Genomic DNA, 25,083 nt, shown 5'->3' with positions numbered 1-25,083 from the left:
AGGATCCAGGGTCATTTCAGTCACAGTAGAAGAGTGCTCACTGCTTTAATTTCTAACAATTCAGAAGGTTGAAACATCATCATGTCCCCTCTCAAATAACAGCTTCAATCAGTTCACAAATGTGATTGTTTTGTAACAAATTAGGAAATAATGAAATTCTGTCTCCATTCCCACTCTCAGTGGCTGTTGGGTTTTAAAAGTGGCTAAAACTAATCCCAGTTCAGAGAGAACACTGAGACCTTGTGCTGCGTTCTAAGTGTCACATAACCTTTATCATGTGGTATGAAGTGTTCATTATAAGACGTTATAACCAGTGTCATAAGGCAAGAAAATCACTGACATGACATCTTATAACCATTTGTTATGAAGCTTGAGAACATGTTTACATTGTCGTTACGAGTAAAATAAAGAATTAGAGATTTGTCACCTTAGTCTCACATACAATAAATACAAAGACCTCGTCAAAAGAAAAATTCAACTTTTATTTTATCAATCACATTATCACTTGAACTGTCAGTTTCGCAAATCATACATAGGAGCATATAATTAGTGGTGTAAAGTGCAAGAGACGATGTCTCATAAAACATTTGAGTTTCTGTTACAGTAGTCTAGCCCAAGCATAGGATGGGCACAAATTGCTCAAGGTATGTTACCTCCCCATGTAAAAATGTGTCATTGCTTGCTGCATGAGACAGTCTGTCTACGTGATGCAGTCAACCATTTTACTTTTCAAGTGATAAAATAAAATAAGACAAAATGACTTTGTAATAAGATATTTATTTACCTTTCGGCCCACAAAATGACTGTTTTTGAGCAGTTATAGACAGGAACTGGGACACACACAGTCCAATTGGTCAACAGCTGCATAATACAGCCTGGTATGAAGTCCCGTCAAAATAACAGGAAACCGGTCCTGTTTTTCACAACAACTAAGTCGGAGACTGGAGCGGTCACTTTTTCTTCCCTTTAATTTTATTGTTCAAAGTTTCCGCAACCAGTTTGACTCCTACTTCCTCTTGACGGTGCTCCTTGGACCACTCCTTCTGCAATTGCCTTAGGAGGTCGGGAGTCAGTAAGCCCTCCTGCACTAGGCGGGAGCCTAGGGACTTGTCCAGCTGCCCAGCCTCTACTCCACTGTCCTGGGCTTTGGGAGCTCCTCGAACCTTCCTTGGGGATACTGGGCTGGGCCCCGGCCTCCTCTGGTTGGAGAGGGGGTCTGTCCCAGGGGTGGCGCTGGTCTCCGTGGCTCGGATAAGTCGTGTGATGTTGCGCACGCCCAACTGGATGATGCTGTCCAGCTCCTGCTGGATCTCTCGGACACGATTGGCATCCGGGAACATGTCCATGAAGCGATAGCTGGAGACAAAGTCATAAAGAGAATATTATTAATATCTGATTGTCTTTATTGCAATTATTCTCAATCAATGACCTCATTAGGCACATTGTGTTACTAAATTCTGTGATGACCTTTACCACAACAAGAACACTTGGTAATTTTGATTGGTGAATGGTTTTGGTAAGGTAGAGTGGTGAGAGATGGGATCACCTGAGCCAGAGGTAGAGGTCTAGCACATCATGGACAGCCTCCAGGTGCACCAGGTCCTTGATGTTCTTGGGTGGGACCAGGGGCCAGCTGACGAGCCGACACACCCAGTCAAAGGTCAGAGGCTCATCTCTGCTGAACTGTCTGGCAAACTGGAGACGGAGAGGGCGTCACCTCACAGGCAATCAGTGTCTCATCATCCAGACCCAATTACCATAGAATTACCTTTAGACCAGTCACCGTAATGTTTCACCCAACCCACAATAGATCTTATCAACACTGCTGCCATAACAACACTGATGTCACGTCCCTTAAAGCCCAACAACTAACAAAAGCTTATCAATGGTGCTACAGTTACTGTACGACCGGAAGACAGCTCATATCAGAGGCAAACTGGCAACATACTGATCATGCCAGAATATGAATCAATGGAGTGACTCATGCAGGGACGTGTGCTTCCCATGACAAATTCTATATCCAAACGGTAGACCATCACTGAATGACAGGAAAATTCAGAGGTTAGAGCCGTATTCACAAAGCATCTCAGAGGAGGAGTGCTGATCTAGATTCAGGTTCTCCCTGTCCATACAATCTTGTTACACTGAGGGAAAAAAGTATTTGATCCCCTGCTGATTTTGTACGTTTGCCCGATATGTCCCTAATGATCAGTGTATAATTTTAATGGTAGGTTTATTTGAACAGTGAGAGACCGAATAACAACAACAAAAAATCCAGAAAAACGCATGACAAAAATGTTATAAATTGATTTGCATTTTAAATGAGGGAAATAGGTATTTGACCCCCTCTCAATCAGAAAGATTTCTGGCTCCCAGGTGTCTTTTATACAGGTAACGAGCTGAGATTAGGAGCACACTCTTAAAGGCAGTGCTCCTAATCTCAGCTTGTTACCTGTATAAAAGACACCTGTCCACAGAAGCAATCAATCAATCAGATTCCAAACTCTCCACCATGGCCAAGACCAAAGAGCTCTCCAAGGATGTCAGGGACAAGATTGTAGACCTACACAAGGCTGGAATGGGCTACAAGACCATCGCCAAGCAGCTTGGTGAGAAGGTGACAACAGTTGGTGCGATTATTCGCAAATGGAAGAAACACAAAAGAACTGTCAATCTCCCTCGGCCTGGGGCCGCATGCAAGATCTCACCTCATGGAGTTGCAATGATCATGAGAACGGTGAGGAATCAGCCCAGAACTACACAGGAGGATCTTGTCAATGATCTCAAGGCAGCTGGGACCATAGTCACCAAGAAAACAATTGGTAACACAGTACGCCGTGAAGGACTGAAATCCTGCAGCGCCCGCAAGGTCCCCCTGCTCAAGAAAGCACATATACATGCCCGTCTGAAGTTTGCCAATGAACATCTGAATGATTCAGAGGACAACTGGGTGAAAGTGTTGTGGTCAGATGAGACCAAAATGGAGCTCTTTGGCATCAACTCAACTCGCCGTGTTTGGAGGAGGAGGAATGCTGCCTATGACCCCAAGAACACCATCCCCACCGTCAAACATGGAGGTGGAAACATTATGCTTTGGGGGTGTTTTTCTGCTAAGGGGACAGGACAACTTCACCGCATCAAAGGGACGATGGACGGGGCCATGTACCGTCAAATCTTGGGTAAGAACCTCCTTCCCTCAGCCAGGGCATTGAAAATGGGTCGTGGATGGGTATTCCAGCATGACAATGACCCGAAACACACGGCCAAGGCAACAAAGGAGTGGCTCAAGAAGAAGCACATTAAGGTCCTGAGGTGGCCTAGCCAGTCTCCAGACCTTAATCCCATAGAAAATCTGTGGAGGGAGCTGAAGGTGCGAGTTGCTAAACGTCAGCCTCGAAACCTTAATGACTTGGAGAAAATCTGCAAAGAGGAGTGGGACAAAATCCCTCCTGAGATGTGTGCAAACCTGGTGGCCAACTACAAGAAACGTCTGACCTCTGTGATTGCCAACAAGGGTTTTGCCACCAAGTACTAAGTCATGTTTTGCAGAGGGGTCAAATACTTATAAATTGATTTGCATTTTAATGAGGGAAATAACATTTTTGACATGCGTTTTTCAGGATTTTTGTTGTTATTCTGTCTCTCACTGTTCAAATAAACCTACCATTAAAATTATAGACGGTGATAATTTCTTTGTCAGTGGGCAAACGTACAAAATCAGCAGGGGATCAAATACTTTTTTCCCTCACTGTAACCCTTTACACTCTTGAGAATTGGCCTGTAGGGCTACATTTTAAATGTTTCTTACAGAATAAATATGGAAAAGAATATGCATAACCACGGCAGAAATAAATGAACAGTTCAGAGATCATGGGAAAATAATTAGACAAAAGTTGAGGAGAACAGTTCACCTGACAAGACTGAATCCAAACATTATACCATTGATTTGTGCATTTTACATTTACTGTACTTTTTGCCACATTTGATAATGAAATCTGAAAATATGCTGAATACATTGAGTTACATAATAACAATATCCATGACAATTTTGGGGTAGGTGCAACATAAGACAATATAATTACAAGAGTTTGAGCGTGAGGTCTAACTGGAGTCTCCAAGTGGACACACCTCTCCAGACTGGGCACAGTTCATACGGAATTTAAATGTACTTTTATGACTCAAGGAAAGAGCCTTCAACTATAAGGTGCTTTTTTGATCTCTCCTAGCTTTGCCGTTGAGGAACTGAAGCAAACACATTTGTAGTTGTTTGTAACACAGCCCTGCATACCCACCTTTACACAAGTACTGTTGTTGTTCCCGCAATCCAAAAAAAGTCCATTATAAATAGCGTTACTGTACAGCCAATGCGTTCCAATTTAGGGAAGTTATCAGTGTCCAGATCTGCCATGTTCAACCTGTATACGGGTACGAGTGTAAAGGGTTGATAATGGCCTAAAAAGGTGATACCGTATATGACCCCTCCTACATTGTGAATGCGGGCCCAGATGTTTTAACCAGTGTTGCTAATGGAATGGGGATGATTCTGCTGTAAAGATGTCTCTGCTCCTACCTTCAGGAAGGAGGTGCACACAAAGGGCTGCTTCTTGTTGATGGGTGCAGTGCAGAACACATATCGAGAGCGCAGGTTGAGGGGAATGTGCTGGATCATGTCAGCCAGAAACTTGAAGTCATCAATGTTGCACACAAAGTACATACCATCAACTTGGGAGAGGCTCACGAATATATCCTGGGGGTAGAAAGAAAAAGGGTTACTTTTAAATTAACACAAATAATTCTGTTCTAATCTGAATTGAACAGTAAATCTTAATTCTCGGTACAGAGTAATTTGTAGTGAAGTAAAGATACTTACTATCAGATTGGACAAGGTGGCATCAGGTAAGTGGTAGGCAAACATTTCAATCTGCTCTGATGTAGGGTGCAGCCCAGCTATCTAGGATTCGGAAAATTAACATCAATGTCATACTTAATTGTCATTAAATAAAATAAAGGATATTAAATAGTCAGATATACCACACACAGGAGATCAAAGGTCAGAAACGGTCCATATTCCTCACCTCGATGGCATGGACGGTCCTGCTGAGTATCTCCTTGAGGATAGGCAGGTCGTCGCGGTGCATGGTGGTGACCTCGCCCTCTTTAAAGATGGAGCTGAAGCGTCCGGCCCGCCCGGCGATCTGGAGAGCCTGAGACGTGGAGATGGTGTCCAGCTCCTTCTCACCCTTCTCATTGATGTTGGGTTTCACCAAGGAGTTGAAGATGATTCTCTTGATACTCCTAATGTGGGAGGGGCATGGCTTATACAGCTGTAGGATCATAATTTCAGCCAGTTTGCTACAGCAGCAAAATAATCTTGCAGCAAGAGGAAATGTGAATTATTACGTGGACTATAATTAATGGACATTTTTGTAGGGGTTGATAGATTTTTTGGTAAAGGAAAAATGAATGAAAATTCAAAGTAAAAATTAAATGTCGGAAGCCTTTTTCAACCTATAATACAATACAAGTTGTACATTTCCTGCATTGTAACAACTACAACGCTGCTGCAAACTGAAATCAACTAATCATGCAAGAAATGTGTATGTTTTTTTCTGTTTAGTAGTTTTATGACAATGTGTAGAACAATGTACTTCAAACATAATATGAATTGTCAGAGGTCAATTAAAACAATAAGCTAACAAGATCAGCTTTAATGCTCAACTCACAGGTTTAGTCCCATCCCAATGGCATCCGTTGCAACCAGGATCTTACATGGGTCCTCTGGGTCATTGAACTTCTTTGCTTGAGATAGCTTGGTCCCTGTTGAGCAGATGATGGACAGTGCTTTAATGATACACACTATTACACCTCAAGGATTGAGTGATGTCACGGCGGGAGTATATCAGCCATTTTGTTTTTCTGTCCAGCACCTGAACAAGTTGAACGTTCATATTTTTCACACCATTCTAAATCTCCATCACCTCAATTACTGTGCTCTGTGGACATCTAAGAACAGAGGAAAGCCTTACCGGGTGGAAGGCTTCCGTAGATGACTGCACACTCCAGGCCTCGGATCTCGATCTGCCTACTGATGGAGTAAATATCGTTTTTGCTGAAGCAGACGATGCAGTCGCCTGGTCTCAGGTTATCCAGAGACTCCACAGCACGGTCCAGAATTGAACACGGAGTGAGCCTCTTGTAGTTACGAACCTGCCAGTAGAATATGTCAACTGTAAGACACTTGGCTTTTCTTTTTTAAACACTAGACGTCTGAGTTTTTAATTGACATTCAGCAGAATCATGTAAATGACAAGCAGGCCTCAACCCCAAATGACTGACAGTCTCATTAGAAGCCAAACACACTAATGTTCAGTAGACTGGCCAGACTCACCTCCACCTCTTCACCTGTTGTGTACATGAGTTCTGTGACAAAGTTAATCGCAGCAGGCTCTCCGCACACATGGATCTCCTCAGCACACAAACCTATTCCCAGACAGAGAAAAACAAATAATCCCTTAGTTATTACTGTGAAATTATAATTTTACCATACTGTTATTGACCTAATAAATATCTGGTAATTTATATACAATAACAATACTCCAATGGTCTGTAGTTTGTCCCAACGGTCACAGTGACGTTACTGACCGAGAAGAGCCCTGGTCCAGGCCCATCCCCTCGAGAAGTCCCTAATCATCTGGATCTCATCAATAACCGCTACTTCATCTGGACAGAACACACGAGAAGACACGTTTCACATGTTAGTGAACACAGCAGGTGATAACCAATGTCAACAAATATCTAGCTCTAGCAGAACATGAACCCAATACTTACATGGAAGTGATAAAATAAACATATTTCATGTACATGAGGTTAAGTTGAGAGGTAAGATAAGACACTGACATGGAGTTGTGACACTGCACATCTCGATAGTACAGGCTACATGCTCAGCTTGTCTCCCCTCCGCATCCACAAATGTTCTCTCTTCTCCTGTCACCAAATCACATGGCACGCCCTGGGGAGAAAGAAACTTTGATTTAACGTCCTCCTTCGACATAGTGCTCTGAGAATTAAATTAAACATTTTTGCTTCAATTGTTTCAAGGTATTAGCTACACAACAAGCCTTCTTAATGTCTTCTCACTATGGAGGTTTACTAGTGAAAGAGGGGTCATACTAACAGCAGTGTTGCTCTTTTCAAAGATCTCGTGGGCCAACAGCTTCAGCGGTCCACAGTAGACACCAGACTTGGCAGCCAGGTATCTCTGAATTGCATGATGGGTCTTTCCACTGTTGGTCGGACCGGCATGGAATATCACCTTCCTGTGGATAGCTCGAGCCTCAGGGTACCTGGGAAACATTCAGGTGCATGGCTGAAAGACAATTGTGTGGAGTATTGTGTGAACACAGCGCTGTATGTGTAAATATGTTAAGCCAGTAACCGAAAGGTCGCTGGTTCGAATACACAAGCCGACAAGGTGAAAAATCTGTCGATGTGCACTTGAGCAAGGCACTTAACCCTAATTTGCCCTTGGGGCACCGCATTACTATGGCTGACCCTTTAAAAACAACACATTTCACTGCACCTATCCGCGTATATGTGACAATAAAACAACAAAAACTATTGTAAAATGTGTTTAATGTTGAGATCACATGAAGATGAAGTGTGATACTTACCAATTAGCTGGTACACGCAGATCACTGATTTTTCGTAGATCCTCCATGCAGTCCAGCATGGGGAAAATCTGCTTGGCATGTCTCATGAAATAAGGATAAAGGTCATCTATGTGGCCTGGTGAACACAAGCAAACACACTCATCAGTTGACAGGGTGTTCAATTCCAACTCACAGTTGCTTTCAATCACCTGATTCATTACATCATAAGCAGAGTGTTGAACTCACCTGCTCCACAGCATATATCATTGAGGATGATATGAAGGTCTGCACTGAGTGTAGAGACTTCCAGCACATACTTCCGAAAACTGACGAAGGCTTGGTGAAAGAGACGAGCTAACAACACAGAGATTAATGTTTTGGTACTGCCATGAGGCTTGGTTGGAAGAGTATGATCACTAAACATATGTTTGATGAGGGTACCATACCGGTAGGCCAACTAGTTTAAAATGATTGTTGTTCTCACCATCGAGACCTTGATCCGCAGCAATTTTTTGCATCTCGTTCCTCTTGTAGAACTTATTCAGTATTTTTAGAAGTTCACCTGTTAGGAGAAACCACATAGTAACGACTGATAAAACAGTCATGTAGTAGGCCTATTCTTGAAGCTATAAACATTATAGGAAGAGAGTCCCAGCGAACAACATTTTTCAAAATATATATTGACAGGGAATGTGACTAAACGTTCACAAGTCTCAGACTCATAGCGAGCTGTCACTGAGACATGGCTGTAAGACTCAATAGTATACCGTTAGAATACAGCCACCGTGTCTCAGGGCTATGGCTGCCCCAGTATCTGTGCGTTAGAGATGTCGAGGACATCACACTCACTGTTGACATCTCTAATGGACAGATACTGGGGCAGGCCGTGGCTTGCCCGAATATACCGACTCTACCTTTACGCTTGTTTACACTGAGCTGCACTTGGGTCGGAAAGCAATCATCGTTACATTTAGCCCAATATTAGACTAAAGAAGCCTAACATTACTCTTAGCCAAAGGACTTTACATGTTCTGCTTAAAGGTGAATTGGCTCTGGAAGCCAGACAAATAGTGCATCCAAACATGAAACCATTCTCAATTGCAGCACAGTTCTAGAAACATAAATCCCTCTACTCTCATATCACATTGTTACAGGCTTGGGTTTTCCCATTTAGATTTCGAGGTTGGACATTACCACGTTGAGTGCACCATTGGTGTCACCTCGTTAGTCAGTATGTGTTACACCTGTGCTGGCTTGTCATCTCGTTAGTCAGAAGGCGTTTCACCTTTGCTGGTACTAAGGATATTTAAGAGCACCTGGTACAATGCACCAGTTGGCTTGAGCGATGTGGATGGTTAACACCTATAGTTGGCGCACCCTATTCAATTTTTTAAAGACCATCCTTTATCAGCTCTTCATTAAGACAGTGTGGAGCTGGTGCAAGACATGGGTTGGGAAACATACGTCAAAGCAGGGATGGGATATGCCACTGAACTCCAAATTGTACCTTTATCCACACTGCTCCATCGAGAAGATTGAAGTACTGCTAGTTTTCCCGGATAACTTCCCTTTTCATCCTCATGCTAGTTATCAGCAGCTGTTATGGAATGGCACGTTGCATTGAACAAAGGAGTTGGTTGGCTGGCACGGCCATTCCAAAATGGCCCCGGTGGCGACTAGCCAGCATGAGGGTAAAAAGGGTTGTTTTCTGGAAAACTAGCAGTATTTCAATCTTGATCATAGTGTAGATAAAGGTCCAATGGCCTATCCCATCCCTGCATTGAGGTACGTTTTCCCACCCATATCTCGTGCCAGCTCCATGGTGTCTTCATATAAACGTGATTGCCTTCTGACCTCAGTGCAGCTTATTGTAAACAAGCATAATGGTACATGATCTTCCAATATTGTGTATAACCCTGGAAGACAGACAGGGGGTGCTGTACTGAAGCCATATTGGCACTAAATTATAAAAAGTCAATTTCAGCTATACTAACAGCTCATCTGTCTTAATTGGCAATCAACAAAATTAACAGTTAGCGCAACAATATGTTAAAAATACAGTACTTCTGTCCAATGGTTGCGTGAGCTCAGCTCCCACAGCCCAATCACCGCCGACATCACTCTTGACGTTGAGAGGCACAAATAGTGAGGTGTCTGGTGCTCGTGACGAACTGTTGGAATAAACACCTCGTCTGGAGGTCACAGGACCAGACCAGGGGTCTTTCAATGACGTTGTAGATCCAACGTTTCCACAACGACTGTCCACCAGAGCGTTTTTGTTTCGTACAGATATGGCGCATATTCTGTGCTGTACTCTTGAGAACAAGAGCATACAGCGGTTTACTGACATCCTTGGTTGCTAGATACAGTCCGCGATTATGTTGCCTTGTCTGGTGTGTGTCAAACACTTTTCAATGTCCCATTTTATGCAATGTGTCATAATCTTTTGCTGGTAAGTCTTTGCACAGTATTGTAGCAGAGGACTGTCTACATGGGCTTCTTTCTGTGATACAACGTGCAGAAGGACCCTTGTTTTCATTGGAGTCCAAAAATATGCCTGTAGCAATATGTAAAATATATATCATAGTAATTCAGGAAATAAGTTGATTTAATTAGAAAATATATAATTGTTTCTATAAAAATTACGTGATTATACGTTCAAATGATATATTTACTATATGAGCACATATCTACTGATAATACTTCTGGCATGTCTGCGGTGCCTACATTTCACAACTCAAAAGGACCTTGAAAAGGTCAAAGCCGGATCAAAGGTTAAAGTGCGCATCGATAAAAACCTGAAAACAAACGTTAGTTATAAATTATGATCGCGTTTGGGGAGGTGCTGCCTTCATATTCATACCTGAACACAATTCATGAAAATAAAGCACACAAAAAAACACATTTCTGGGATTCCAGCGTGATATAAGAGGTGTAGCGTGAGTTTGCGTGATCAATGTCAATTGCATGTGTCTCACGGTGAATGCGTGAAAGTTAGCAGCTCTAGTTATACACAAATGCAAACGTTAACTTCATGCACAAAATCAAAATGCCTACTATAACTCAGCATTTGAGTGAGATCAATGGAACACAATATTCTTGTGATAGTTAAAATGTTTATGCATATAACCGGGTAAAATCCAAATGTGCAAATCCCTGTAGGTCCCTAGGACCAGGATTGAAACCCCTAATATACTGAACATAACGTGCAACAATTTCAGTTCATAAAAGGAAACCAGTCAATTGAATGAATTCATTAGGCCCTAATATATGGATTTCACATTACTGGAAATATAGATATTGATCTGTTTGTGATAGATAACTTTAAAAAGGTAGGGGCGTGGATCAGAAAACCAGTCAGTATCTGGTGTGACCATTTGCAGCACATCTCCTTCACATAGAGTTGATCAGGTTGTTGATTGTGGCCTGTGCAATGTTGTCCCACTCCTCTTCAATGGCTGTGCGAAGTTGTTGGATATTGGCGGGAACTGGAATACGCTGTCATACACGTCAATCCAGAGCATCCCATACATGCTCAATGGGTGACATGTCTGGTGAGTATGCAGACCATTGAAATTTAAAGGTAAATCGCGCAACCTCAAAAACTAGCTAATGAGGTGACGCATGCAGGACACTTAAGGCTGATGAGTAAGTGTCACACATCCCAATGTGCTACAGAATAACTGGGACATTTTCAGCTTCCTGGAACTGTGTAAAGATCCTTGCGACATGGGGCTGAGCATTATGATGCTGAAACATGAGGTGATGGCGGCAGATGAATGGTACGACAATGGGCCTCAGGATCTTGTCACAGTATCTCTGTACATTCAAATTGCCATCGATAAAATGCAATTGTGTTTGTTGTCCGTAGCTTATAGGTGCCCCTACTATAACCCCACTGTCCCCATGGGGCACTATGTTAACAACATTGACATCAGCAAACTTCGCCAACACAACGCCACCTCTGGCAACAGCTCTGTTGGTCATTACTGCAGTCAGCATGCCAATTGCACACTCACTCAAAACTTGAAACATCTGTGGAATTGTGTTGTGACAAAACGGCACATTTTAGAGTGGCCTTTTTTGTCCCCAGCACAAGGTGCACCTGTGTAACGATCATGCTGTTTAATCAGCTTCTTGATATTCCACACTTGTCAGGTGGATGGATTATCTTGTCAAAGGAGAAATGCTCACTAACAGGGATGTAAACAAATTTGTACTCAAAATTGAGAAATAAGCTTTTTGTGCGTATTGGACAATTTCGGGGATCTTTTATTTCAGCTCATGAAACCAACCCTTTACATGTTGCATTTATATTGTTGTTCAGTGCATAAGTAATCAGAATGTATTAAAGACATCACTCCAATACATACAAGTCTAAATTCGCATTTCCTTTAAACGGATGACGGATGGATATAGACAGGTTGGATATATACAAATGTTCAACGTCCACACAAGTCTGTTACATTGGACCCAGTATAAAAATTAACATGCAGTGGTGGGTCAGGGCAGTATTTGGCATAACAGTTTCTTCATGACCTTACAGGCACTTAAAAAATATATTGCCTGTATAGTGTTCAGATGTAGCACAGCCCCATCTGAGCTTAAATATTTAACCTTAGAGAAATTATGTAAAGTGGTATTTCTCTAAATCTAGTCCCCCCAAAAATGTAAATACCCATTAAACAGCATTTTGTGTCACCTCAATCCAATGCCACTAGCAAAAGCATTTATTGATATATAATATATTTGAAGAAAGAAAGCGCAAATTTCAAGAAAAAGTGAAGTGAAAAAAATAATCAAACTACAGGTTGTAGCTACACTAAATGAGTTAGAAATCTTTTACATATTAAGGTGAATTATAAACAAGGTACTATTTGAGCTCAAATAACGCCTATTGTCTTACAGCTTGACCTTAGAAACTGACCCGACAGCCAGCATTGACATGATACTAACCCATCACATTCAATTTGACCTGCTTACATGCATTGGAACGTCCTTTGAAATATCTAGTAGTGAACGATTGTATGCCAGTGTTGAGCCAAACCAAGTGCCTCTTTTACAGAGAGGGTAGGTCCCAAAAAAATGTGATGGTAGCTCCCATTCCAGTGCTATTTATTGTGTGTCAAAGAGACAAGTCCATACAGTACGCTAACAGAGTAGACCCAGCACAGTCAGATGCACCAGTAGGTCACTGTCACATTGCAGAAGGTAGATAGATGTATTAAATGGCTGACTCTTTATTTTCTCCTTGCGTGTCGAGTTGCGCCCCCTCTCTCTTCTCATTTGCTTTAAGCTATAATCAGAAGCATTCTCAGCATTTTTCCATTTCACTCCAATGGCTTTCACATTTCGGGTTGCTGCTCAGCAGTAAGGGCCGGACGTGGCTCCGGCGACTCGTAGCGTTGGAAGTTCCTTTTCCTTATTTTCTCAGGAGCTTTCCTCCAGAGAACGACCTCCTAGTAATAGAGAAGAATTACATCAACAATAGTCACAGTGATCCTCTCATAGGTTATTGTAAATGTGCATATTGAGATGAGACGATCGCTTTCAATAATACTATAGGCCTACTACCTCGTTTTTAGTTCAAACTACTGTAATATTTAACTACTGTAATATGTTGCTGCCACAGATATACACTACATGACCAAAAGTATGTGGACACCGTCGAACATCTCATTCCAAAATCATATGCATTAATATGGAGTTGGTCCCCCTTTGCTGCTATAACAGCCTCCACTCTTCTGGGAAGGTTTTCCACTAGATGTAGGAACATTGCTGTGTGGACTTACATTCAGCCACAAGAACATTAGTGAGGTCGGCACTGATGTTAGGCGATTAGGCCTGGCTCGCAGCCCGCAATCCAATTCATCCCAAAGGTGTTCGATGGGGTTGAGGTCAGGGCTCTGTGCAGGCCAGTAAAGGTCTTCCACATCGATCTCGACAAGCCATTTCTGTGTGGACCTCGCTTGGTGCACGGGGGCATTGTCATGCTGAAACAGGAAAGGTTCTTCCCCAAACTGTTGCCACAAAGTTGGAAGCACAGAATCGTCTAGAATGTAATTGTATGCTGTTGCGTTAATATTTCCCTTCACTGGAACTAAGGGGCCTAGACCGAGCCATGAAAAACAACCCCAGACCATTATTCCTCCTCCACCAAACTTTACAGTTGGCACTATGCATTGGGGCAGGTAGCATTCTCCTGGCATCCGCCAAATCCAGATTAGTTCGTTGGACTGCCAGATGGCGAAGAGTGATTCATGGCGGCCAATGGCATTGTGATCTTAGGCTCGAGTGCAGCTGCTCGGCCATGGAAACCCATTTACTAAAGCTCCCAGCGAACAGTTCTTGTGCTGATGTTGCTTCCAGAGGCAGTTTGGCTGTGTGCTCGATTTTATACACGTGTCAGCAATGGGTGTGGCTGAAATAGACAAATCCACTAATTTGAAGGGGTGTACACATACTTTTGTATACAATACCAGTCAAAAATTTGGACACACCTACTCATTCCAGGGTTTTTCTTTATTTTGACTATTTTCTACGTCGTAGAATAATAGTGAAGACATCAAAACTATGAAATAACACATATGGAATCATATAGTAACCAAAAAAAAAAAAGTGTTAAACAAATCAAAATATATTTTATATTCTTCAAGTAGCCACCCTTTGCCTTGATGACAGCTTTGCGCACTCTTGGCATTCTCTCAACAAGCTTCATGAGGTAGTCACCTGGAATGCATTTCAATTAAAAATGTGCCTTGTTAAAAGGTATTTGTGGAATTTCTTTCCTTCTTAATGCAGCTGAGCCAATCTGTTGTGTTGTGACAGGGTAGGGGTGGAATACAGAAGCTAGCCCTATTTGGTAAAATCCCAAATCCCAAGATCAGCTCAAATAAGCAAAGAGAAACGACAGTCCATCTTTACTTTAAGACATGAAGGTCAGTCAATGTGGAAAATGTCAATAACTTTGAAAGTTTCTTCAACTGCAGTTGAAAAAAAAACATTAAGCGCTATGATGAAACTGGCTCTCATGAGGACCGCCACAGGAAAGGAAGACGCAGAGGATAAATCTGCAGAATTTATCCTCTGCTGCAGAGGATAAATTCATTAGAGTTACCAGCCTCAGAAATTGCAGCCCAAATAAGTGCTTCAGAGTTCAAGTAACAGACATCTGAACATCAACTGTTCAGAGGAGACTGTGTGAATCAGGCCCTCATGGTCGAAATGCTGCAAAGAAACCACTACTAAAGGACACCAATAATATGAAGAGACTTGCTTGGGCCAAGAAACACAAGCAATGGACATTAGACCGGTGGAAATCTGTCCTTTGGTCTAATGAGTCCAAATTTGATATTTTTGGTTTCAACCGCAGTGTCTTTGTGAGACGCAGAGTAGGTGAACAGATGATCTCCGCATGTGTGGTTCCCACTGTGAAGCATGGAGGAGGTGGTGTGATGGTGCTTTACTGGTGACACTGTCAGTGATTTATTTAGAATTCAAGGCACACTTAACCAGCATGGCTACCACAGCATTCTGCAGCGATACACCATCCCATCTGGTTTGGGCTTAGTGGGACTATCATTTGTTTTTCAACAGGACAATGACTCAACACACCTCCAGGCTGTGTAAGAGCTATTTGACCAAGAAGGAGAGTGAAGGAGTGCTGCATCAGATGACCTGGCCTCCACAACCACCCGACCTCAACCCAATTGAGATGGTTTGGGATGAGTTGGACCGCAGAGTGAAGGAAAAGCAGCCAACAAGTGCTCAGCATATATGAGAATTATTTCAAGACTGTTGGAAAAGCATTCCAGGTGAAGCTGGTTGAGAGAATCCCAAGAGTGTGCAAAGCTGTCATCAAGGCAAAGGGTGGCTACTTTGAAGAATCTAAATCTAACACTTTTTGGTTACTACATGGATTCCATTTGTGTTATTTCATAGTTTTGATGTCTTCACTATTGTTTTACAATGTAGAAAATTGTGAAAATAAAGAAAAACCCTTGAATGAGTAGGTGTGTCCAAACTTTTGTCTGGTACTGTATATAGTGTATCTGCAGTCTTGGAACAATAACTATAGACTGGTAAATGGAGGTTGGCTTTGATGTTCTGCACCTGCTGTTTGAAGTATCTCCTGTCCTCCTCATCCACCAGCACCAGGTTAAGGAAGTACCGCACAGAGAACTTCTTGTTGACGTCCCTCATGGTGGCTGTCAGGTCGTAGCCAGCCAGAAACAGACGGATGGGAATGGACTCTCCTAAGAGCGAAAGAACAGGCATGAAGAGGATTGTGAAACAAGTTCCATGGCAAGAAGAGGCAGATGTACACTACAAGTCCTGAAAACATTAAACTGCTTTGGTGGGGCGGAATAACAAAATAAAATAGATAATGAAATAAAAGTCATAATATTTGGACAAAACAACAGCATATTGTGCTTACCTTTCACAGGGGCGCCATCCATTATGTCATACTTGGCAACAGTGTCCGTCTCTGTAGTTGTGCTAGGCCCTGCAAAGGAATGTCACATGACCAAATACATACATTTCACACTGTTCTTAAACCAAACGCCGAGATTACAGGGCAGTTTTACATTTACACAACATTTGAAATCTGACAAAACTGGAACATTCAATAATTTAAAATAAAAATGTTATTTAAAAGAGTAACATCTTATGCCGTTTTAAGTGAACTTTCCCTTTAAGTAAACCTCATCTCACCTATTCCAGTCATCTCCTTCTTTATCAACTGAAGTTCCATGTGCTGGATTTTGATTCTCACCAGAAGGAAATAGATTTTACCCACAATGACATCTTTCAAGTGGTATCTGAGAAGACAGTTGAGGTCAGGTCAAGTTATACATTTATAATAATGTATATATAATTTCTAATCATTTATTTCATTTATGACTTCTAAATTCTGAATCTGAAAACAGATTTTGACATGTATTTGCTACTGTGCTATGGTTTGAATGCATAAATGTCTTATAGTGAGATATATATATATCTCTCTCTCTCTCTCTCTTACTTGGACTTGTTGTATTCAAACTCTATATGTAGACAGTCTTCAATGCCAACTTCCATTTTAATGGAATTATTCACATCAGGGTAAGTAGCCAGCTGATGGACAATGAGCTCATACTCTTTCACCAGATCAGACAGTCTCCTCATTACTGTCACTTTGAGGAAATATCTACAGGAAATAACAAAAAGGAGAGTTATGGATGGCTTACAACAATGCAAATTACATTCAACCGACACACTGCTTATATTCATAAGGTGGATGCAGCAATGACAAGAAGCCAACTGATGCAGTTTCACTGATCATCTCAAGCTGTGCCAATAGAAAGGGACGATGCAGAGGACATCTGGTTATGACAGAGTCTTGTGCGCTAACCTCAGTCGGACATTGGTTCCAACGTAAGATTCATAGGGCTTCTCCACCTGCGTAAACTCAAAGTCGTAGCTTCGGTTCTGGGTCAACTCCCCTGGCAGGGCAAGCTCCTTCACCAGGTTCACAAACTCATGTGTGTTGCTTTTATCACTGAAGAGCTCTGAAAGAAATAGACCACAAGTTTAAAGACCTCTGTTAGGGTCATCACATCATCACACACAGGAACCTCACATTTCCAATAAGCACATCTGTTGTACCGAGGGAAACATTTACTTTAACAAAACTATAAATAGAGGAGTCCTAAATCTATTAACCTAGATTGTCCTGTATTAGATTTTAACTTTTGTCCTATGATCAGACATTAATATGTTATTTGTAGGCTTCCCCAAACTTTCTCAGTCAGTTTGACAACATTGAACCAACACTTAGTAATGGTCAAGGAATCTTCACAGAAACACTTTGCCACCAGGCCAGAGTGTGTGCTGTGGAGTGTGGACAACTGCGGTTTTCACATGACAAGCACATGCTTTGCTAAGCGGTTTAGCATAAATGAGACTGATAGCGCACTTGGTTTGTGAACCAATGAACAATGCATGGTTGGTGTTTGAGGTGGGCGCTACTGTTAGGTTACAATGTCAAAATATCAATTTACACAAACTCACCAATCTGCCCAACAAACTCAATTCGAATCCCCTGGTGTTCTAGTCTCTTGCCCGTCTGCCTCACATTGAGATTCACCTTACAAGAAAACACAAACAAGTTATGGGGTATTGACATAGGACACAGTAGCTATGTTTCCATTAACTTGTCAACATTCAGAAAGTTCACAAAAAAAAAATAGATACGGTGCATTTCCATTTAACTATCCCGACGATAAAAACACCTTGACGTAATGACATCACACCTAAAGAAAAAGGATTTTTCACAACCTACAGTGTCGAATAAAAATGAAGTGGTTGAAGTGTTTCCATTAGCCATTTAGGCAAATAACCTAATAAATTGACGACAGCCTGTAGCCTATGCCCTCCCACCTATCTGTTCCATGTCTCAGGTAGTCCCGGGAAAACCAGCATGGATAGAATGCAATAACTGACAAATATTTGCCATATTCTAATAATTCTCGTGTCAACATATCACCACGGCCCGTGCCATGTTGAAACTTCAACTGTAATAATTATTGGATGGTGAAACTTGCCAACCAACCAGAAAAGCAAGGCGAAGCAATTCAGGCATTCCTGAAAATCAGGACAATCACTGTGCTGCAAAAAAACATTACTTTTCTAGTTGAACATTTTGATTTTGAAAGCAGTAGGCATTTAGAATTAAATGTGGAATGGCACTTTAGAGTTGAGCGATGAGATCACGTGCCTCGCGTACCTTCAAAATGATTTGTTGCAATAAAGAAATGTCATGTCAAGTGTGTGTATGTGCGCAACGCTCACCTTCCCAGAGACAGATTCTCCGTCATAAAAAAGGTAGTTCTTCTCCACTTTTCCATCCTCTGTTTTGAGTTCTGCGGTCTTCCTAGTCTCTGCATCATTGAGTAGGACATCAATTTCACACACGGGACCAAATAAACCACCCAGGAAACTCTGAAACACAGGAAGACTTAATAAGTATACAATCATCTCAAAAGGCACATAATCATATAACGTTACACAGGCGCAGAATCGGCTAACCTGACAGCTGACGTTAACACAGTCAACATTTCTAGTAGTTTTGACTGGATTGAGCGCTCCGCGTACCCTCGATAAAGATGAATGGAGGATTGTTCATGCATTGTGTGCAAACCGACGGTTTTTCGAGCTGACGATTGTATACTAGCCATGTCCAACTCTGATGAGACGGCGTTACGTCAGGATGCCACTGGGCCGCTAGCAAAGCCGGGAGAAGAGGAAAGCAGGGAAAGGGATACGGAAAGGTGGATTTCGAGGGAGGAATGGGGGAAGAAAATTAGAAGGAAGAAGCAGGTTGAATAGAATAAGGCAGAGGTTGAGTGTGAATCTGTTGAACGATGGCGGAAAAGAGGTGTATCGAAGAAGATTGGGGTCAAGTACAACCAGAGTGAACTGTGCCCCCAGACCGAGTTCTGGAGGTGAAACGGAAGTGAATGAGGGAGATTTAAGTTAGGTGGAAGGTGTGGTGAGGAGTGCAGAGCCCGAGCCTTACATTGATGGGCATGGTTATGATGAAGACGAGTTTGGTCCAGTGGGAGTGAGATTTTTGGAGAAAGTGGAGCCAGGCCTTTTGACTGATTCACTACATGGAACAACCGATAGTTCCACACACAAAAAATGAGTGGTATCAGGTTTGGCGGAATATATGTTGGTTGCTCAAGGTAACCCGAAGAGGACTTGTGATGTTTGCTTGTGTTCCCAAACGCCCGCCGTTTGGTGCGACGCAGACCCGGTGGAGAGCGTGGTGAAAGAGGTAACAGTCTGTTCTTTTTGAGATTTGTATCAGCACGGCATTGGACAGAGGGATGTGTAGTTTCGTGCCCATGATCCCTGTGCATACACTGAACAAAAGTAAATGCAACAATTTCAAAGATACAGTTCATATAAGGAAATTAGTCAAATGAAATAAATAAATTAGGCCCCAAATCTATGGATTTCACAACTAGGAATACAGATTTTTTTACGTTATCTCATGTGACTAGCATTTGCCTCATGCAGCGCAACACATTTCCTTCGCATAGAGTTGATCAGGTTGTTGACTGTGGCTTGGGGAATGTTGTCCTACTCCTCTTCAACGGCTGTGCAAAGTTGCTGGATATTGGAGGGAACTGGAACACACTGTCATAAACGTCAATCTAGAGCATCCCAAACTGCTCAATGGGTGCAATGCATTCAGAAAGTATTCAGTCCTCTTGACTTTTTCCACATTTTGTTACATTACAGCCTTATTCTAAAATTGATTAAATTGTTTTCTCCCTCGTCAACCTACACATAATGACAAAGCAAAAACACGTTTTTAGAAATGTTTGTACATTTATTAATAATACAAATTTAGAAACAATACATTTAAATAAGTATTCAGACCCTTTATTCAGTGCATTGTTGAAGCACCTTTGGCAGCGATTACAACCTCGAGTCTTGGGTATGACGCTAAAACCTTGGCACATCTGTATTTGGGGAGTTTCTCCCATTCTTGTCTGCAGAGCCTCTCAAGCTCTGTCAGGTTGGATGGGGAGTGTCACTGCACAGCTATTTTCAGGTCTCTCCAGAGATGTTCAATTGGGTTCAAGTCCGGGCTCTTGCTGGGCAACTCAAGGTCACTCAGAGACTTGTCCGGAAGCCACTCCTGCTTTGTCTTGGCTTTGTGTTTAGGGTCGTTGTCCTGTTGGAAGGTGAACCAGTCTGACGTCCTGTGCGCTCTGGAGCAGGTTTCATCAATGATCTCTCTGTACTTTGCTCTGTTCATCTTTCCCTCGATCCTGACTAGTCTCCCAGCCCCTGCCGCTGAATAACATCCCCACAGCATGACCACCATGCTTCACCATAGGGATGATGCCAGGTTTCTTCCAGACGTGACGCTTGGCATTCAGGCCAGAGTTCAATCTTGGTTTCATCAGACCAGAGACTCTCGTTTCTCATGGTTTGAGAGTCCTTTAGGTTCCTTTTGGTAAACTCCAAGCAGGCGGTCATGTGCCTTTTACTGAGGAATGGCATCCGTCTGGCCACTACCATACAGGCCTGATTGGTGGAATGCTGCAGAGATGGTTGTCCTTCTGGAAGATTCTCCAATCTCCACAGAGGAACCCTGAAGCTTTGTCAGAGTGACCATCGGGTTCTTGGTCACCTCCCTGACCAAGGCCCTTCTCCCCCGATTGCTCAGTTTGGCCGTGCGGCCAGCTATAGCTGGAGTCTAGGTGGTTCCAAACTTCTTCCATTTAAGAATGGAGGAGGCCATTGTGTTCTTGGGGACCTTCAATTTTTTGGTACCCTTCCCCAGAGCTATGCCTTGACACAATCCTGTCTCTGAGCTCTACGGTCAATTCTTTCGACCTCATGGCTTGGTTTTTGCTCTGACATACACTGTCAACTGTGGGACCTTATATAAACAGGTGTGTGCCTTACCAAATCATGTCCAATCAATTGAAATTACCACTGGTGGACTCCACGCTGTTTCTACAATTTGTAGAAACAGCTCAAGGATGATCAATGGAAACAGGATGCACCTGAGCTCAATTTCGAGTCTCATAGCAAAGGGTCTGAATACTTATGTAAATAAGGTCATTTCTAAAACTTGTTTTCACTTTGTCATTATGGGTTAGTGTGTGTAGATTGAGGAAAATGTTTTCTTTAATGCATTTTAGAATAAGGCTGTAACGTAACAAAACGTGGTAAAAGTCAATGTGTCTGAATACATTTGCCGAATGCACTGCATGTCTGGTAGTGAGTATGCAGGTCATGGAAGAACTGGGAAATTCAGCTTCCAGGAATTGTGTAGATCCTTGCGACATGGGGCCGTGCATTATCCTGCTGAAACATGAGGTGATAGCGGTGGATGAATGGCAAGACAATGGGCCTCAGGATTTCATCACGCTATCTCTGTGTATTCAAATTGCAGACGATAAAATGGATGTGTTAGTTGTCCGTAGCTTATGCCTTCCCACACCATAATCCCACCTCCACCATGGGGACCTCTGTTCAAAGTTGACATCAGCAAACAGCTCGCCCACACAATGCTATACACATTTTCAACCTCTCCCTGACCGAGTCTGTAATACCAACATGCTTCAAGCAGACCACCATAGTCCCTGTGCCCAAGAAAGTGAAGGTAACCTGCCTTATTAATGACTACCACCCTGTAGCACTCACGTCGGTAGCCATGAAGTGCTTTGAAATGCTGGTCATGGCTCATCAACACCATCATCTCGGAAACTCTAGATCCACTCCAATTCGCATACCGCCCAAACAGATCCACAGATGACGCAATCTCAATCTCACTCCACACTGCCCTTTCCCACCTGGACAAAAGGAACACCTATGTGAGAATGCTGTTCATTGACTACAGCTGAGCATTCAACACCATAGTGCCCATAAAGATCATCACTAAGCTAAGGACTCTGGGACTAAACACCTCCCTCTGCAACTGGATCCTGGACTTCCTGACAGGCCGCCCCCAGGTGGTAAGGGTAGGCAACAACACATCTGCCACGCTGATCCTCAACATGGGTGCCCTTCAGGGGTGTGTGCTTAGTCCCCTCCTGTAATCCCTGTTCACCCACGACTGTATGGTCAAACAACTCCAACACCATCATTAAGTTTGCTGACGACACAATGGTGGTAGGCCTGATCACCGACAAAGATGAAACAGCCTATAGGGAGGAGGTCAGAACACTGCCAGGACAACAACCTCTCCCTCAACGTGAGCAAGACAAAGGAGATTATCGTGGACTACAGGAAAAGGAGGGCCGAACACGCCCCCATTCACATCGACAGGGCTGTAGTGGAGCGGGTCGAGAGTTTCAAGTTCCTTGGTGTCCACATCACCAACAAACTTTCGAGGTTCAAACACACCAAGAAAGTCACACCAAAAGATCTGGCATGGGTCCCCAGATCCTCAAGAAGTTATACAGCTGCACAGTTGAGAGCATCCTCACTGGTTGCATCACCGCCCGGTATGGCAACTGCTCGGCATCCGACCGTAAGGTGCTACAGAAGGTAGTGCGTACAGCCTAGTACATCACTGGGGCAAAGCTTCCTGCCATCCAGGACCTATTGTCAAAGACTCCAGTCACCCAAGTCATAGACTGTTCCCTCTGCTACTGCACGGCAATCGGTACCGGAGCACTAAGCCTAGGTCCAAAAGGCTCCTTAACAGCTTCTACCTCCAAGCCATAAAACTGCTGAATAATTAATCAAATGGCAACCCAGACTATTTGCATTGAAACCCTCCCCCCTTTGTTTTTATACTGCTGCTACTCGCTGTTTATTATCTATGCATAGTCATTTTACACCTGCCTACATATACAAATGATCTCGACTAACCTGTATATAGCCTCATTGTTTTTGTGTTACTTTTTTATTTTATTTTTTACTTTATTTTGTAAATATTTTCTTAATCCTATTTTCTTAAAACTGCATTGTTGGTTACGGGCTTGTAAGTAAGCATTTCACGGTAAGGTCTACACCTGTTGTATTCAATGCATGTGCCAAATACAATTTGATTTGATTTGTCTGCCATCTGCCCGGTACAGTTGAAACCTGGGATTCATCCGTAAGGAGCACACTTCACCAGCATGCTAGTGGCCATCGAAGGTGAGCATTTGCCTACTGGAGTCGGTTACGACGCCGAACTCCAGTCAAGTCAAGTCACGATCCTGGTGAGGACGAGCATGCAGATGAGCTTCCCTGAGACGATTCCTGACAGTTTGTGTAGAAATTCTTTGGTTGTGCAAACCCAGTTTCTAACGATCCCGCAGATGAAAAGGCCGGATGTGGAGGTCCTGGGCTGGCGTGGTTACATGTGGTCTGCTGTTGTGAGGCCAGTTGGACATACTGCCAAATTCTCTAAAACAACATTGGAGGCAGCTTATGGTAGAGAGATGAGCATTAAATTATCTGGCAACAGCTCTGGTGGACATTCTTGCAGTCAGCATGCCAATTGCATGCTCTCTCAAAACTTGAGAAAATGTATTTTAGAGTAGTCTTTTGTCCCCAGCACAAGGCACACCTATGTAATGATCATGCTGTTTAATCAGCTTCTTGATATGCCACACCTTTCAGGTGGATGGATTATCTTGGCAAAGGAGAAATCCTCACTAACAGGGATGTAAACAAATGTGTGCACAAATTTGAGAGAAATATGCATTTTGGGAGTATGGAACATTTCTGGGATCTTTTATTTCAGCTCATAAAACATGGGACCAACACTTTACATGTTGCATTTATATTTTTGTTCAGTATAGATCTGTGCCAGCACAGAGGGTTAGGCCAACGAGTGATATATGCTTCAGTAAAGTTGGCTTCTTAGCGTTCATAGCAATGGTTATCAACTGTACCACAGAGATGGGACGTAAGTCACAGAAAATAGATGTTGTGGCAGCTGCAGAGAAGTACTTGGGTGTACTAGATTTGACTTCAGAAGAGTTACTGGGTGTGCTGAGTGGTGGCGTCCCGTCCTCCCAAGCCATTGGCATAGTGCAGGACAATATGGGGTTAAATAGCGGAATAGGCTTTTAACTTGTGTAGGATTACAAAGTATAATTGAGTTATACTCCAGTCTAGCTGGTGGCGGTAATGCAACCGCAACTAAACCTCATCGAAAAATAACATTTCTCGTGACATCCAGCAATTTTGCGTAGCTTTCATCGATAATCACCACAAAGTGGGAAATTATATAACTGTTACATTAGCCAATTGCCGCCAACTAAAACGTGTTAGCTATCTAGCTACAGTTGGAAGAACATAGTGGGCCTCCGACCCCTGTCTGTGTTGATAACGAACCTAACGTCGTTATGCTAGGCTAGCTAGCCGTTAGCCAAGCTAGCAAACGAATTAGAAAAAAAAAAAAAATGGTCAGAGGATGACAATACCTTTAGCACATCTCTTTATGTATGTGTTGCTACTTCTTTCATTTTGAACTCACCATTTCAGCTGTTTAAACTGCTGTGACAGCTAGCTAGCCTCCGTGCTGCTAATTCCTGTGGCGATACACAAAACAGAGAAGCAGTATATCTGTGAATACAGAAGCAATGGCAACACATACATTTCAAAATAAAAGTCCAACGTCTAGCGATGTCATTTTTTTTGTCCACTGCTGCTGCAAATTTCACATTCACTGTTTGCAGATGATTGAGTACTTTTCTGAAGGTTTTGGCAAAATCTCTATTGTCTACAGTAACTTTCTTTAGAAGAGGTAGTTTATCGGTAATATCTTTTGACTTTGATATAGCAGCACTTTGTGTATCAAGCCAGCGTTACTTGGGGTGCATTCATAAATTCACTCTGGTTATCCACTCCAATTTCAGAGCACTCTCGTTTGAGTGTGCCTGAGCGCAGAATAACTGATGAATTTACTAACCCACAACACCCTTTT

The 25,083-nt window shown here is 42.7% G+C and overlaps 2 protein-coding genes across 5 annotated transcripts; both read right to left on the bottom strand.

The window, feature by feature from the left end:
• Window positions 1–461: 461 nt before the first annotated feature.
• On the bottom strand, window positions 462–10,168 carry LOC115201635 (ATP-dependent RNA helicase SUPV3L1, mitochondrial-like). Of its 4 annotated transcripts, none has more exons than XM_029765425.1 (15): window positions 9,714–10,168; window positions 8,134–8,211; window positions 7,896–8,003; window positions 7,671–7,785; window positions 7,175–7,343; window positions 6,898–7,009; window positions 6,643–6,720; window positions 6,389–6,480; window positions 6,027–6,207; window positions 5,724–5,817; window positions 5,076–5,295; window positions 4,871–4,951; window positions 4,571–4,747; window positions 1,547–1,695; window positions 462–1,356 (listed from the first exon to the last, which is right to left on the bottom strand). In XM_029765425.1, exons 1-15 carry the CDS (start codon window positions 9,997–9,999, stop codon window positions 951–953), a joined length of 2,346 nt encoding a protein of 781 aa, XP_029621285.1. In that variant the 5' UTR covers window positions 10,000–10,168; the 3' UTR covers window positions 462–950. The 4 variants fall into 4 exon arrangements, with proteins under 4 accessions (XP_029621285.1, XP_029621287.1, XP_029621288.1 ...); XM_029765427.1 differs by lacking the exon at window positions 9,714–10,168 and adding an exon at window positions 8,676–9,671; XM_029765428.1 differs by lacking the exon at window positions 9,714–10,168 and adding an exon at window positions 8,564–9,670.
• Window positions 10,169–11,900: 1,732 nt separating this feature from the next.
• On the bottom strand, window positions 11,901–24,733 carry LOC115201634 (vacuolar protein sorting-associated protein 26A). Its single transcript, XM_029765424.1, has 9 exons — window positions 24,634–24,733; window positions 18,480–18,629; window positions 17,700–17,775; window positions 17,041–17,197; window positions 16,672–16,836; window positions 16,365–16,471; window positions 16,087–16,155; window positions 15,762–15,904; window positions 11,901–13,108 (listed from the first exon to the last, which is right to left on the bottom strand). Exons 1-9 carry the CDS (start codon window positions 24,634–24,636, stop codon window positions 12,995–12,997), a joined length of 984 nt encoding a protein of 327 aa, XP_029621284.1. The 5' UTR covers window positions 24,637–24,733; the 3' UTR covers window positions 11,901–12,994.
• Between the last annotated feature and the right edge of the window lie 350 nt (window positions 24,734–25,083).

This window comes from Salmo trutta, chromosome 10, assembly GCF_901001165.1.
Source record: "Salmo trutta chromosome 10, fSalTru1.1, whole genome shotgun sequence".
Classification (NCBI taxonomy): domain Eukaryota; kingdom Metazoa; phylum Chordata; class Actinopteri; order Salmoniformes; family Salmonidae; genus Salmo; species Salmo trutta.
The sequence above is the reverse complement of the archived record's forward strand: the minus strand, read 5'-3'. Positions and strand labels throughout refer to the sequence as shown.

Coding starts and splice junctions, on each gene's coding strand:
- LOC115201635 (XM_029765425.1), bottom strand. CDS start 9,999: ATGTCAGTAAACCGCTGTATGCTCTTGTTCTCAAGAGTACAGCACAGA. Junction 8,004..8,133: donor TGCGGATCAAGGTCTCGATG/GTGAGAACAACA, acceptor CTGTGTTGTTAG/CTCGTCTCTTTCACCAAGCC. Junction 7,344..7,670: donor CTGCGTGTACCAGCTAATTG/GTAAGTATCACA, acceptor AATGTTTCCCAG/GTACCCTGAGGCTCGAGCTA.
- LOC115201634 (XM_029765424.1), bottom strand. Junction 16,837..17,040: donor GGAACCAATGTCCGACTGAG/GTTAGCGCACAA, acceptor TATTTCCTGTAG/ATATTTCCTCAAAGTGACAG. Junction 13,109..15,761: donor GGAGATACTTCAAACAGCAG/GTGCAGAACATC, acceptor CTCTATTACTAG/GAGGTCGTTCTCTGGAGGAA.